Raw genomic sequence first — 16,672 nt, 5'->3', positions numbered from 1 at the left:
GAGAAAATTTTGAAAGAGAGAAAGCGAGTCAACTCGGTTCAAACTATACTGAGTCAGGTTCTGACTTGCCCAAAAACTTCGTTGGATGGATCAGAAAGTAGAAGGAGAGAATGAGAAAAAGAATGAAAGATAAAGAAAGGAAATTAAAGGAGAAAAATCTTTGTTTGAGTTAACCCACTAAGTTGACTCACTGAGTCAACTCGGATATGGTTTAAGTTGTGTTTGGGGTGAGAAACATCATAAACTGGATGAGTGACTCACTCATGTTGGTTCCAATCCCATTTATTAAAAAACTTCTTCTAAGTTGTTTTATTTTTCTTTATTTTTGCCTATTTTTAAATTTTCATCATTCTTAGATCAAATTAGAGAACTCTACATCATGCACATGTATAGAATTTTGTTTACTCAAAACAGGATGCATCTCAAGCTCAATCTCTGAACCTCATAATGTTTTTCCCTCCTTGGAAAAAACCTCATTCCTTTCCTTGCTCTTTTTTAGCAACCATATATAACTAACCTTCGAGGGGTAAGAAGATCTTAAGATTGCCCAATGTTTATGAGGCAGCGTCTTAGTTAATACTCTCGATCTATGTTAGGATGTACATCTTAAATTGATCTCACCTTGTATAATCATTAGAGTTGTCCATTCGTGAACATTACATACATCATGAGTATCGTGTGTTTGAAAACGTGTTATGACTCGCATTACGATTACTTCACGAGTGAATTAGGTGCATGATCATGAAATAACTGAAACGAATTAATGTAATTTAAAATTGGATTTATTTTTTCTTTTTGGGCGACAGATCAATGAGCATATCAAGATTGATTATTTACATGCATGCTGGTATTGCCGCTTCATTAGACTAATTAGGTGAGCATGTTAGAATTATGAAAGGTTTCTAATGTCAGTGTCATATGAGATTCAAGTGCTCTGATCTTTGGACATCTCAGGATTGTCTATTTGCATGCATGTCCGAATTTGTTGTAATGTTGGATCGATTAGGTAAGCATGTAAAGATTGCAAAAGGTCCCTAATATTAGTGATGTGTAAGATCTTGTATATAAGTACATGCCTTCGTAAATCGATTATATGAGTATACTAGGATTGTAAAAGATTCTCAATGTCTACGCTATGCGAGTTCGTAAAAAAACAGTTTTGCTTAATTATTCAAGATAAAACAATTAGCTTAACATATCATACATTCATATCATTAGAACCATGTAGTCGTGCATTGTATCTTAGTGTAAACATTAGTGTGTCTCTATCCTATTATTGTTTTGTTTAGCTTCCGCTTTTATCAAATTGTTCGTCTTCCTTAGAATTCAATTGAGATGAATATGATTTCACTGGACTTCTAGCTCACCCAATTAAATAACACATAAAATTTTTTAGGAAGAATAAGACACGGGTGAAGCAAAATACCTTGATGGTTACTTCTATAAAAGCATCCTCCGTAAACTAGGTTGAATTATTTTTTTCATTGAATTCAATACAATAAGACATTAGTGAAGTTTTCATTTAGTAGAGAATTTAGTAAAAGTATATTAATTAGTTTTAAATTTTAAATTTTAAAATTAACTTTGAATTAAAGTATAATTTAATAAAATTTATTTGGGTTTAGTTTAAATATACAACGTGTGCGGTGAAATTTCAAGTAATATATGCTCAAATTTTAATTCACATCCTGAAACTTAAGATTATAGTCACTATACTTGGTGCCAAATTTGGGCCAACAATTATATTAACTTATAGACCCAAATGACACACTCCACTAATTAGGTGATCCCATAAATCACCAAGCCATACTTTCTCCCTTTCATTTCTCAACATGAGTGACTCACTTGAATAATAGAATGGATTCAATTTTAGTTAAGGTAATTTCATCGTGAGGCCTCCTATAATGAATGGCTTAAAAGTCAGCCACAAAAAAATAATAATAAAAAATAAAAAATAAAAATACAATTTAAAGGCATATATGAGGGTGTTTTTTGCGCATTTGCGTAGATGACTTGGTGTATTCATCGTGATACTTGTTAGGTCCATGGCATACAAATGCAATAGAATAGAATATAATATAATTTGATCATACAACCCATTTGAAGAATCTTTGTTTGCAATAACATTTAATTTATAAAATGTAATAATATATAAAGGGTAAGGCCTGTTTCGACAGTGTTATTAAGTTGTATTAAATGGGATTGCATTACTAATCCCACTTTGAAATTTAGAATGGCATGTTTGGAAGAGTGTGAGATGAGGTTAAAATTAACTTTGTAGGCTTTAGAAAATGAGCCTTGTGTTGGAAAGTGTGAGATGAGATTAATAATTTCCTGAATAATGAATTTTTACTTCATCCAGGTTCAATGCAAATGCAATTTGAAAGTAAATCCTGAGATTTATTTTTTAATATATACATTCAAAAAATAATATTAGAAAACATGAGATACATTCAATCAGTAGCAATACCTTACATATGCATTTATTGTAACTTTTATAATTCCATTCATCTTAATCCCACCTAATGCAAATGGCCAAATAGGCCCTAAAGATCATACTTACACCAGATGGGTACGGAGGAAATGTGTGATGCTGATCTATCAATGCTCATCCCTAAATTAACGAGTCTCTTGTTAATCTATTCCAGTACTTGGGAAATCAAGATAACCCCACATTTAATCCTCTAATAAGTGATGAGTATGATGTAACCATTCATAGACGTAGACCATAAGTGGGGGTAATGTAATGTAAGATATGTTGGGCACTTAGATAATCAGAGAAAATGGATGGATAGAGTGGATAAACGGATAAATCACGGTGGGCCACTCCATGGATCTGCTGGACGGTAAATCCGTGGAAGCAGATTTCCTGCTGAAGCCTTTAGAAGGAAGTTCCGGGGCAATGATTTTGGGTAGGGCCGAATGTAATGTTTGTGAGAAATCCAACTCATTTTTCCGTTTTTTGAGATCATTTCAGGACATGTGACATAAAATGAGGACTTAAAACTCAAGTGGGCCATACGAGATGCAACAGTGGGAAATGAATTCCCACCGTTGAAACGTTCCTAGGCTTTATCTTGATATTTATATTTCATCTAAATTGTTTATAATGTCATTTTCACTGTACGAAGTGAGAACACTGGGAGCTTAACCTGGATACAAAACTTTTGTTTTCATATTAATGTTTCAACGCTGGCCACTAAATCCCCACTGTTTCCTCTCACGTGGCCTATTTAAGTTTTTGAATACACCCTTTTTTTTATCACATACATACGGGAAATGAGGTCAAAAAATGGATGGACGGAGTGACTTTCTCATGATCATCGCAGCACAAAAGGCTTTCGCAGGAAATCGCGTCCGTAATCCGTCCAGGCGGAAGCGGATTGCGTACAGATCAACTGAGTACGCTATGTGGGGCTCACATTCATTCATACATTGTATCAACTCCGTCCATCCATATTATCATATAATTTTAATGCTTTAAATAAAAAATTATTCATATCCAAAGCTCAAGTGAACCACACGACCTGAAACAGTGTGAATTAAACTCTACCGTTGAAAAGTTCTTGGGGGCCCACAGAAATTTTAGATCAAGATGATACTTGTTTTTTCTCTTCATCCATGTGTTTTTGATCTTATGAACAGGTTGGATGATAAATAAACATCATTGAGGCCTTAGAAAGGTTTCAACGGTGGAAATCAATATTTCCACTGTTTCCTTTGGTATGTTATACTTGGGATTTTGATAAAATTAAATTTTCGTCTCAACCCCTAAAATGATCTGGAAAAACGGATGGACGGCATGGATAATCCACATGAATTCACAGTGGGCCCAAAAAAGATTTTTTAGTAAGATAAGAGCGTAATGAGTAACTCAGTACCGATTCGGTACAGGGGGCAGGACGCAATCGGAAACGGATTGGCTACTCCCCCTGCCACCAGCCCCGTGGCTGGTGATCGGTGGTCTGTGGGCCATATCATGATGTATTTATTTCATCCACTCCGTTCATCCATTTTTAAAGATCATTTTAGGGCATATTCAAAAATTTAGAAGGTTAAAAATCTCAGGTGGACCACACCAAAAGAAAATAATAGTGATTGGATACCCACCATTTAAATCCTCCTAAGGACCACTGTAATGTTTATTTGAGATCAAATCTGTTAATTAGGTCATAAATACCCAGATGAAGGAAAAACAAAGATCAGCTTGATCCAAAACTTTTATTACCCTGAAAAAGTTTTTAATGGTCGAAGTTTATTAATGTGGTCCACTTGAGATTGAAATATATCTCATTTTTTGTATCATATCTTAAAATGATCTAGAACAATATATTGACGGCATGGATGAAATAAATACATCATGGTGGGGCCCACAGAGCACCGACCACTAGCCAATCCGTTTCCGGACGGAATCCGCGTTCGTGGAAAACTGGCGAAGCTTCGCGAAGCGTCGCGGTTCCAAGGACATTAGTTGGGTCAAAGATCAAGACAAACACTCCCACCAAAAATATAAAACCGAACTTTTCCCAAATCCATCGGAGAATCTCTCTCTCTCTCTCTCTCTCTCTCTCTCTCAGCAGGCACGGCATCCAATCCAGATCCGTCGATTTCTAGCCGTGAAACGAGAGAGATCTGCGGATCGAGGCAGTGTTTGGAGATTTTAGGGTTATTTGGAGTGGGATCTCTCTCTAGGATTGGGTTTGTAGATGGAGAGTGAGGTTGCAGAGAAGCAGGCTTCTTATACGTATTGGGTTAGAGAAGCAAAGGAAGACGCGGCTCCCATTCCGCCCCCTCGCAAGCTTTCAGCTGATGACATATCAAAGCAGTCCCAACCCGCCACTCTCGGATCTGTCTGGAATCAGGTAACCCAAAATTATATATAAAAAAAATCCCCCCTTTTTTCTTTTTTTCCTATGTTATTTCTTTTTGTTACCGTTTCCAATTATATGTGTTGATCGCTGTGACTATTTTTTTCGGGAGTTTATCAATGACAATCACCAAGAAAACAGAAGATGAAAAGAGATTTGCAATGGAGATGCATGTTTTTATTCTTTCCTAGCTAGAGCAATTGAAAGCAAGGAATGGCGATAGTAATTTATGCCCAATACCTTGCATCCGTTAACAACTACATTGCCATAGCTCCTTTGCTTGACACATTCCAACAATTCACGAAACCCAATTGTCCTAATTTTATATGCACACCCTTAGAATGTGAATTTCAATAACATAATTATCTCCATCATCATGTTCTTGTTGCCATTGGTATTAATTGGAAAGATGGAGAGGTTACTCTATCTCTTTGAGAATGGATAAATTTGGTAGATTATCATTGTTGTAGCCTTAATCTTCAAAAAAATAAAAAATAAAAAATAAAAAAAATCCTTGTAGCCTTGTCCCAGCTTTTTGGAGTCAAAACAGGAATTTGCATATTTTCTTGACAATAGTTTGATGATCGGCTGCTCATGTTACATTGACCTCCCTCCTTTCCCTAGATTGGAAACCGGCTGGTACATTGACACCATCTGGACACACACAGGCTTTTCCTTGTGCATGTGTGTGTGTGTGTGTGTGTGTGTGTACACACACATAAAATTCTTCTTAGCAAACTTGTTGTTATTGCATGCTGATTGCAAAGTCCCCTTTTAGAGCAATGCGCAATGGTTAGGCTAAAGTGCAGCAATGAGTTGCTACTCTCAAGATACATGTGGTAAACATATATGGTGATCAGGAATGTTGATTCGATGGGCCACAGCATGGGTGGGGCCAATAAGTCAACAATGGTACTGGTTGGACAACTTTGATCATTGAAAGTGAACTGTTGCTCTGCTTTGAGCCAATGATCCATTTTCTACTAATGTAATAAAATTAAAAGCTATTGAATTTATTGGAGTAGCAATATATGTATGTATCAATTGAGATCCAGTTATTATTATTTTCTTTTGAGGTTTTTTTTTTTTTGGAAGGATGAATATTATTCAACTGCCAAAGGACAAAGCAGAAAAACAAGGACATAAAGTAAAATACAACACCCCAACCCGAAGGTCAAGTATTCCACTCCCTTCAGATAGAAAACACCTTATTGACTAAGAAAGTCGAGGAGTGGCAAGTGTCCCTGAAGCATCTTTCAATTCTCTCCCACTAAATGCACCATAAGATGACCATATGTGTTTTGAGGTGGTATCCGGTTTGACAGCAAATTTCGGTAAAACTGATATCCTGTGAGTTGGCTTGTTTAAGGAAGAGGTGGGTTTCTTTGCCAAGACTTTTGGCCGTAGAGAAGGTTTTTCCGACAACATATCTTGGGCTTCCTTTATGCATGGGAAAGTCACCCAAGCATCTATGGGATAAAGTTATCGAAAGATTTTTTAGTAGACTATATGTTTGGAAGAATAGTCACGTGTCATTGGGGGCGATTAACAATGATTAAAGCGGTAATGTCAAACTTACTGGTTTACTACATGTCACTGTTCAAATGTCCGAAAGCAGTGGTAGATAAGCATAAGCATGATTTCTTTGGAGGGGGGCAGAAGATAAATGCAACTTTCATCTTATGAAATGGGAGAAAGTGTGCAAACCTACAGAACAAAGGGGGGTAGGGCTTCGAGTTTTAGAGGTTATAGACTTGGCTCTTTTGGGGAAATGGGCGTGGAGATTCGGGGTCGAGGAGGGTAGTCTCTGGAGAGAAGTTGTTGGTAGAAAGTATGGTGTTCAAGAAAATGCTAGGTGGACAAAGACATCCTCACTGTATAGAGCCTCCTCTCTTTGGAAAGTGGTGGCCTCATTAAAGGTTAAAATTTGTGAAGGAGTGGGCTTTTCTTAGGGCAATGGGGAGGGGGCAAATGTGTCAAATTAACAAATTTCATACATCTTAGATGTTTGTTAACGAACGGGTTGTTTCATATTCCGTACTTAATTTTCAGACTTTGGCACTTCTTTCAAATAGTTACCAAACAGGTTTTCGGACTTCAAATTCATACTTCAGATTCAGATTCAGATTTCAGATTCAGGCTTCAGACTTCAGATTTAATAAACAGGCCCTAAGTTGAATTAGTAGTGTTTTAGGCCTTGTAAATTGGGGTTTGTGGAGTTGTTTAGGTGTTATAAATGTGGCCCAAGGGAAGTTTTCTTTAGTGCTAGTTTTATAGCTTTTTGTAGTGGTTTTTCCGTTATCAGGTTGTTGAGTCCTCTCTTAATAGTCCCTATTTATGTGCGCGTGATACATTTCCACATCATTGAAGTCGAATTCCTTCTCTAGAATCTAGCATGCACAATCTAATTCACTTTCATGTTCAGTTTTTGCTTTGCACTGCATCAACCCACATCATGGAACTCCATGATGCATGCGAGTCTTGGTAGCATGCTAGCATTCCTCGATGCAATATTATTAGAAAGAGCTGGTAAGCAAATGGTAGTATGAATTGGAATGTGGCCTTTTGAAGAATGTAGTGAACACAAAGAGAAGCCCAAAACATGTTTAACTATAGTAACAAAGGCTCTCTGAAAAAAGAAGAAGAGTAGAATCTCTCTTTTTTTGAAAGGAAAAGTAGAATTTATTATCAAGGCAACTTTTTAAAAATTGAAGAATGCAATGGGGAAAAATGAAGAGCAGATTATGCGGGGTTGAAGTTATGTTTCTTCTAATAAAGTAGAGTAGAGAGGTACAGAATGCATGCACGCATGCACACACACAACCTATCACCATCATTTGATGAAGGAGCTCAACTTTCCAGATAGAACTCTGAAGCAGCAGTGTACTCTTATGGCTGTTCCAATACTGAGATTTATAGAACATGGACTCTCTCTACGGGTGAGCTAACATTGCCATTAAAGAGACTCGTGTTTGCAAGGTTCACCCAAAGTTTCCAGGTGATTGGTTTTGCGACTTGGCTTTCTGTGGCTGGTGACTACAGGAAAGACACTTGTCATTCTGATGAGGTTAATCTACTTAGGTGCATCCATGTCCTGTAGAGCACCATATACTATGTTTATAGGCTTAAAACTCTAATGATAAAAAATTGTAAAAAACTATCTAGTTCAGAAAACTCTAAAAGGTACTGAAAACCCATAAATGACCTTCGTACTGTATCACCAACAGTTACTTTATTTCAGACCAACTCCAGCAACCATATAGGAAATTTTCCAAGTTAATAATTGAATGGTTACTCAAAAGGGCATAATCCAAGTTTGATATCACTCTTAGTGCTATCAGTTTACTTTTCTCCTTTGTCTGGATTTTGGTTTCCTGTACCATATAACAACTGTTGTATTACTATGTAGGCTGGTACGTGGGAGGAGAAGAACCTTAATACATGGGCAAGCAATAGGATAAAGGTTAGTACCAATGCAAACTCTCTAGTAACACTAGGTCATGAAGGATTTGTTTCAAGGATGTTGGTTTAGTAGGTAGTTCTGCTTAAATTCAATCCGTTTTAGTATTTTTGTGTTTTTTTTTTTTTAAAATTTTAATATTATAAATAATAAATTAAATTAATATATTAAATTTTTTTTTTCATTGATTCTCATGAATTTCAGGAGTTGCTTGGCGCCATGGGCTCCTTGGAGTTTTCTTGCGGAAAAGCAGATATTGCAGAAGTATCTAGATGTTCTGGTGATGTGAGTTTTTCTTCTCCGTCCCTCCCTCCCTCTAAGGGCCTTTTTGTGTCATCATCTTCTAGAGGAAAAAAAACCTTCCTGTTCAGTTCGAGGGCATGGGAGACATTCCTAATTCATTGATTAATTTTGAAGGCGCATGAGGTTACATTTTGAATGGGGATGCTCAAATATATTATTCTGGTCATTGAAGTTTCCTGTCTCCTATTCATGTTCTGCTAGTCTAGGAATGCATGCTTAATTCGTTAGTTGCATTTACATCAATTGATCTTCTAGGCAATTTGACGTCCAAGAAAAATGATTTGAAGAGTGCTTTATACCTTGATTGTTGCAAAATGAGCTGTCCTGAAAGGGCATGTGCTTTTCCTTCTGATTTTGGGAAGTGAGTTTTCTGTAAACATCAAGTGGTACATTGATGAATGGCCTATTCTTTAGAAAGAGGTGATTACATTGGTATTTGGTTGCATGCATAGTTGTCAAAATCCTATGATTTATGACTTGAGTTGAATCTTACGAAAAACGATTTGGATCCCACCCTGAATCCCTTTTTATATGAATCCTATGATTCTACGTTTCAAATCCTATGATTTACATTCATATTATACTTGCTCTCGTCTATTTTAAACCTGGCTTTCATTCCATGTTTTTAAATTGGTGAAGGCTTGAAGAATCGTTTAGAAGAGGTAATATTTATTTATTTTGTTCTTTATAAGAGATTAAATGATATATATTCTCTAATGTTCAATCATGGAGTTTTTTTATTTTTTTATTTTTTTATAATGATTTCTTACTTCTTAATTGGTCAAAACACCAAATTGATGTATAACTTATCTGGAATGTTTTTATGGATGATTACGATCATGTTTACCTATATGTATTGTGGGAAGATGATTAGAAATCATAATATCTTTTATTGTCACTCTACATAATCAAATGCCATTTTTTCAACTTGATTCTATGTTCAACAAAGGTAAAAACAACACAAATTATTAAAGGATAATTGTATGATTTTAACGGAAATTTCTTGAAAGACAGGAAAATAAAGGAAACATAAGAATTCTTCAACACTATCGTGGTACGGTATTACTTGGTGGTACTTGATGCATATTGATTGCAAAGAATGGTTAATGATTTTTTTTTGCTGATTTATTTATATTTTTCAGTTTTTTTTTTTTTAATAAGAAAATCATAAAGATTTCTTATGATTTACGTTACCATTTGTGATTCAACACAGTTCAATCTCTGTTACGATCTGTAATGCGATAACGATTTTGACAACATTGGTTGCATGGACCTTCTTAGGGTACATCCCACTTTAAATCTCAAGATTTCTGAATGCTGTGTCCTGAATAGCTTATTTTCTACTCACTCACTGCTGCTTCTGGCACTAAAGTAATAAACGTGGGCGCCTTTTGCTTTTAGAGTGGATATTTGACTGATGTTTAACCCTGGAACTTTGAGCAGGCATTCATGGTGACTGTACGAAACAAGAAGCGTGTTGGATACACATACGAATTAACACTGAAATTCAAGGGCAAGTTATAATTGCCTATAAATTTTACTATTTACCCATTTTTTTCACTTCTTTATATTCTAAATCCAACAGGTACTTGCGGATACTTAAAGAACTATGTGTATGATGGAAACAGGGGAATGGTTAATTAAAGAGGAGACAGAGAAGATCAAGGGCCACATAGATATTCTGGAGTTCTCATTTGGTGAACTAGATGATTTGCAGGTACAGACGGTAAAATCTCTGAATGCTTAAACACAGCAGCAAAAGAGAAAATTTTCATAGACAAACATGCAACACGATGGCTTGGTTGATTTCTGGACCCCATGTTGATCTATAAATGTGAGGGAATAAATAAATAATGTGGGATACATATCAATATTTAAAAGGTTGAATCTGACTATGCAGGACTTTAGGATTTTGATTTGAGTTGGGTGAACTTGGTGACTCAGTGAATAAATGGTAAATTGTGAGAAAACAACAAACAGTGGAAGAATCATCTGAATAAGGGTGGGTAAAAAATGGGAGAGATGATAGAAAGAAGCACATCAGCAGAGAGTGGAGTTGAGAGTAGGCTATCAGGGTCAGGGTGGACTGGGGAATTGATCATCTGTGAAGGCCTTATGTTTGTTTTGTTGGACCAATAACGCTTGTTTGGTTCTGTGGTGCAAGATTTTATTGTGGTAGTAACATACCCTAATAAGGGGTACGATTGCTCGCCACACTGAAATCCACGTTGAATCTTTGCCATTTTGAGTGAATTATCTAAATCCTCCCATTTTTTAGGGATGAGTCTGGCAAAACAACACCAAGATGTGGACATTGGAGTGTGCTTTTCCCATTGACACTAAAGCCCTAAGTGGGAATTTTAAGTGATTTGTGGAAGGTATATGAAAGGACTCTTTAAATAATCTCAGAAATTGAAGAATCCAGACATAATTGGATATAGATTATGGTTTTTGTTTTTGGCATGCCTGCCTGAGGTAGTGAGAATAGTAGTTGTTTAATCATAATCTCAGCCAAGTTCTACAAAAGACCAAGAATCATGAAGTGCTAGGGATTGTAATGCTTTGATCCTGGTTAAGCTGATTAATAAAATAGCTTGAACTCTTGAGGTCCAAGCTGATTTTGTTTCACTGTTGCAAACCTAAAATACATGCTAGACAGGCAAATCTGTTCAGGCACTAAATTGCAAATCATCCATATACCATGCTTTCGGCAATTGCCGATGAACAACCCTAATCAATTTGAAATCCAGTTTGATATAATTTGTTCCTTGAAACATGAGATTGATGTTTCGAATATGATTAGCAAATCAGGATATCCAAAGCTGATGATGCTGATGATTGTGGTTCTATATACCAAAATCTGATTGCTTTTTACCCTGATTGGCTGGCAGATGGAAGTGAGGCTCAGCGAGGAGAAGGATATCATTGAGGCAGATAAACAGCGGATCAGCAAGGACATTAGGCTTTTTCTGCAGCCCATCCGTGAAAAACTTGTTCAATTTGAACAGGAGCTTAAAGATAGGTAGTGGGGATGGAAGAAGCTTTATTATGGTTCTTTTTCAGTTCCATAAGTGTAGCTATTCTGCACTCATTTCATGCCATGATATTATCTGTTGAATCTAGTTGTCATTTACCTTAGATTTGAAAGGAGGAATCCTGAGAGCGCCTTAAAATTTTTTGGAGGGCTATAATGGTATTTATGTAATAGGAAATCTTTTCTCCTTTAACGTTAGGACTTGGATTAATCCTAGACTGTGTTATGAAACAACTTTTTCTTTGGTATTTGGGTGTGCTTCTATGGAGTTGGATTGATGTTGAAGAGGACCCACTCAGTTCACCAAGAGTGGGTTGGTTGAGAGAGAGAGAGAGAGAGAGAGAGAGAGAGAGTCAATTTCCTATTTCGAACATCACGGCCAGAAATTGATATGTAGTTGGATGAAATCGTATTCTGAAGTCTGTGAGTGAATCATAAAACGCTCAAATTAAACATATGTTGTGGCGAATGCTCTAGTGCCATCAGAGTGAGTTATAGTCCTCATAGCTGTATCTGGTCATTTGGACAATCCAATTGATCGATCCAGACTGTCTATTAAGTCCAGAAACATTTCATGGGATACCATGCAAAAATCACACTGATCTGAACATTGTGACAATCTGATTGTTTGTATTTAATATGGATGGTTGAGATCATTTATAACCAAAAAAAAGTCCGGTCAACAATTTTGACCAATATATTTGTTAGGGTCTGTTATAGATTGCTTATGATTTTAAAAAGTCTTTGTTAGGTAATCCTAGCCATCCTAATGAAATTAAGGGCAAGTGAAGGATGGATTGGCCCATCTGATCGGTGTGAGTTTTGCATTTCTGCACTAAATGGACAGCTGAGGTCAATCAATTCGACTTCGACTGTCCAAGCGGCCGGAGATGCAACTAGGAGCTCTGAGAGCACTGGAGCATTGTTTTTTTCTTTCTATATTGTGAAGATTTAGGAAGAAGAATGGGATTTGTTTAACCGAGCTTTGAAAATACGGATACGATTACTCAATTCTCATTTGCATGCCATCTACATGAGCACGTGGGAATCGTTTTGTGACGCTAATAACCTGAACAGATGAGGAATCCAAGGCGCCCTTGGTGGACAGTCCAACCAAGGACAGGCGTACCTGATTGATAGTTTTAATTAAGATTGAATTGCTGCTTGCATGCAGATGCTGAATTATGCACATAAGATGATCGATGGTTAGATCCAGATGATTGCAATATAGTAAGCTGACCTGTCGGAATGGTAGGAATGCAACTGGATCAGGCTAGCCAAGGTATGCCAAGCCTGCTATCCAATTACGAATGCAGTTCTTGGCAACGAGGATCCTTATATCAGAGAGGGAGGTGGGCCATGAAATCCCATGATTGGTATCCTTACCACTAACTATTTTTCCATGATGTGGAGATTAAAATAATAAAAAGAAGAAGAAAAATTGATAGTGGGGTCTGTTCCCAATTCCCAAAAACAACACCACTAATATTCTCCAGTGAATGTGTTACATCATCTCTCTCTCTTTCTACTTTGATTCATCATCCCTCTGGAGACTTCTTTTTAGAGAAAAAAAACTTCGATTCCCTGTCTTTAGTGTGACGTAGGGAACCTAAGAATTCCTTAGAAATTGCATGCGTCGCATTCAAATTAAATCGTTCGATCATCTTCCTATCAGATACGTGGATGATTAAAATTGAAAATTGTTCAATGGATTTGTTTCAACAGACGTCCATGAATCAGTTTCGTTCAACCAATCTAATTTTTGGACAATTTATCCATTTTAATTTGCCTTATGCCACGTGTACATTTTCTAAGGGCTTCTTATCAAGCGTCATGCGCTGTCTTTTTTGACTTTTTATGAATATGACTTTTTATGAATATGAGGAGTTGGGAGAAAGAGAGGTGCATTTTCCGTAGACTCTTGGGGATCTCTCTCGTCTTTTTCTCAGGTCTTCAGATGGAATTATTTGCCTTTTTTTTTTAAAGTGCGTGATTTTGTGACGTCTCTCAAGTCCGATGGGTTGAACCACACGTTACAGTCCACCCATCGGATAACTTCCAACTTTTCCAGTGCTTTTAACATCCAATCCGTTCAGCTGGTTGGCCTCATCATGTGGATTTCCTTAAGCAAACATTAGTCTCATCTACTAACTAAGCTGGCTACTCTTGTATTTTTCAATTTATCAATGTCTAGACATTGCCTTTCTTTGATGTGATCCATAGGATGAGTAGATGGGGTGATTTTTGCACTAGGAGATCCTCTTGGTGGGCCGAACCTATTAGAAAGGTTAAGTGTTGCATTCACTTAATAGCTTGGAAGTTATCGGCTCAATTAATCATAACTTTTGGTCCAACCCTGTTGAACTTTCTCTCTTTGCATAAAAAGAATCTTAATTAGCAAGTTCAATTATAGCATATCCAATAATTATGTGAATGACCTTTCCTGCTCTTCCATTGTCCTTTTGGATGTTTACGGGCCTTTGGATGGTAAGTTAACATAAGCTACTTATGCTCATTTTGGCTTCTACTTATTGTCTTGAAGTGATTAACTTTTAAGTAAAAAAGTTACTTATAATTGATCTTAAACAAAATTTACTAATTTCAAATAAGTTACTTATATGTTGTAGTACGTAGAAAAAGTTAATCAGGAGGGAGTTAAAAGAATTTTAGAGATATTCGAAGAGGGTTTTATGGTAAAATAACTAGTGTTTGACAAGTACTACGTCATCTCCTAAGAGAAAGTAATCGACCGAAAAGTAGTCTTGTTGAAGCAGTTATCAATAAATATGGTAGGTGACTTAGAAGTAACAAAAGTAAATAGTGTTGAAATGGTTATAACAACCGTCAGAATGTGGAAAGAATTCAGATGTTTAATATAATGCTATAAATAATGAAAGAAATCAATAAAAAAAACTTCTCATATTAAACTAAACCAAGTCAAATTTATCTTTCGATTATCCGTCATTTACATTCTTTAGTGTAATCCTTATATTTATCAAACATTTACATTCCTTATTGTAATCCACGACAGTAATCAAGTACTTGTTAACTTTAATTATAATTCGAGTCCACGCTCATACGTTGGATTCAGTTAGAGTATCAAGTGAAGTTTTCCATCTAAAAAAGCATTCTGCAATTATTCTTTGTAGCTAATTGTAAGAATTTTCTTTTTATTTTGTCCGTACTAAAGAAAAAAAGTCATTTCGTACGGAAGGCAAATGTGTGATCCGTTTTTAGAGTATGAATCCTACCCTCTGACTATTACTTGATTATCTTAAGCAAGACTGTGTAAGTGACTGAATAGGCGACCGATCTTATTATATGGTCAATTTTCAACGTATCTGCATATCTTGGCACTTGTGGTCGTAGCTGTTCGGTTTGAATTGAGCCGCACATTCGATTCTAACATGCACTCTGACGCAAGGATGAACGTGATGGGGATAACTACTCCGAATCCACGGAGCTTCTCTGGACTCCTCACAGAGACTTTTCAAATCCACGAGGAAAGAAAGCAGAAAATAGAAATAAATTCTAATAAATTCGAAATTGATTAATTGATTAATAAAAACGAGTTCACAACCCTTTAAATAGGGGTACCAAGTAATGGGAAAAAAATCAGAATCAAACTACAACTCAAACTCCTAGAATCTGTGACTTACTATAAATAGTAAACTTACTATTTATAGACGGTCGTGATGTCTACTAGTGCGCAAGGTTGTCGGCCAAAAATAGTAAGTGTCCTATTTGGCTTCACCAAACCCTTCTCCTAATTATTCTAAGCTCTTTTCACGTTGGGCGCAACTCCTAAAGCCCGACGGATAAAGAGTTATAATCAAACTAAAACTTACTATTTATAGTAAAAACGAAATTAAAACAGAGAAACGACCTTCGATCCAGGGGTTTTTCGCAATTCCGGGCTGCGTAACCCGGCGTAGCAGGGTTGGTTGGCTAAAGTAGCTCGTTCTACCCCAAAATCATATATTTTACGTTAGATAACTCATTCCGGATTGTGAGATACGCCCAATCTAAGATCCGACGGTCCGGATCACTTCTGTCGTCGACCGGGCCTTTTCTGATCCATCTTGGCCATGAAACTGTCTGCGACCTGCTCTACATCACACTCACTAATCACATGATTGAGATTGAAATAACAATAACATTCTTGGCATGCTTGCCTATGCGACATTGCTAATTGATATGAATGAAAGAAGAAATTGAATTGCTGAGGCTGAACCCTCTACACCAACCACATCACCTCCGATAGAGGATGTGCCGATTCAAGTGGCTCTCGAATTATTGAATCTGAATAATAGTTTGACACTCAGTCTCGTGAACCAGGAGGGGCATCAACTTCTCAGACATCTCTTAAAGCGATAACGGTCGGACTTCAGGATGTGCAAATGAGTATTTAATACATTTGAGAATATGAAAGAGCTCAGGTAGAGTTTGTATACATACAAGCCAAGCAATTTCGTGTTCAAATTGAGACTGTAAACAGATGGATGGTTAACTAAACCGAGGCCATGCACTGATTGATAGCCATCATCATCGAAAGACCTTGTACGATAACACAATATAATGTCGAAGGAAGTTCTGTTGGTAACGTGGTTCAGCCGCCATCGATACCTCCCAAATAGTAGAATTCACTTCCCATCCTGACCTAAGATGAGAGGAATGCTTCACTGTATGTCGAGTTCAGGCGACCAATGCGGGAGGTCATGAATTTTTTTCCCGAAGTTCAGAATCAGGATATATCAGGAGGGTAGTCTTTTCAGCATTTTTTCAGAAATCCACTGTTCCATGAGGGATAGATCATTGAGTAGCTCCTGATCCATCGCCAATAGTTGAACCTTAGCGGGTAAATCCTGAATAGATCATATAAATGGTCCAAGAGGTAGCATGTTAAATCATTGACTGAAGAGAAAAAAAAAATCCTTTCATATAGAAGGTAAAGGCGTGGCCTAACCCCATCTTCTAACTATCACCTAATCATTTTAAGCAACGCTG

The 16,672-nt window shown here is 36.7% G+C and overlaps 1 protein-coding gene across 1 annotated transcript in view; it reads left to right on the top strand.

Moving 5' to 3' along the window:
• The window catches only part of LOC131256566 (protein arginine N-methyltransferase 1.5), a 59,167-nt gene extending 47,254 nt beyond the window's left edge, over nucleotides 1-11,913 (top strand). The window contains exons 25-30 of the mRNA XM_058257453.1: nucleotides 4,239-4,253; nucleotides 8,278-8,331; nucleotides 8,533-8,613; nucleotides 10,075-10,144; nucleotides 10,260-10,348; nucleotides 11,523-11,913. Coding sequence (XP_058113436.1) covers nucleotides 4,239-4,253; nucleotides 8,278-8,331; nucleotides 8,533-8,613; nucleotides 10,075-10,144; nucleotides 10,260-10,348; nucleotides 11,523-11,657 — 444 coding nt within the window. The 3' untranslated portion in view covers nucleotides 11,658-11,913. The remainder of the gene's footprint in view (nucleotides 1-4,238; nucleotides 4,254-8,277; nucleotides 8,332-8,532; nucleotides 8,614-10,074; nucleotides 10,145-10,259; nucleotides 10,349-11,522) is intronic.
• Nucleotides 11,914-16,672: the final 4,759 nt, after the last annotated feature.

Source organism: Magnolia sinica, chromosome 9 (assembly GCF_029962835.1).
Source record: "Magnolia sinica isolate HGM2019 chromosome 9, MsV1, whole genome shotgun sequence".
Classification (NCBI taxonomy): Eukaryota; Viridiplantae; Streptophyta; class Magnoliopsida; order Magnoliales; family Magnoliaceae; genus Magnolia; species Magnolia sinica.
The sequence above is the reverse complement of the archived record's forward strand: the minus strand, read 5'-3'. Positions and strand labels throughout refer to the sequence as shown.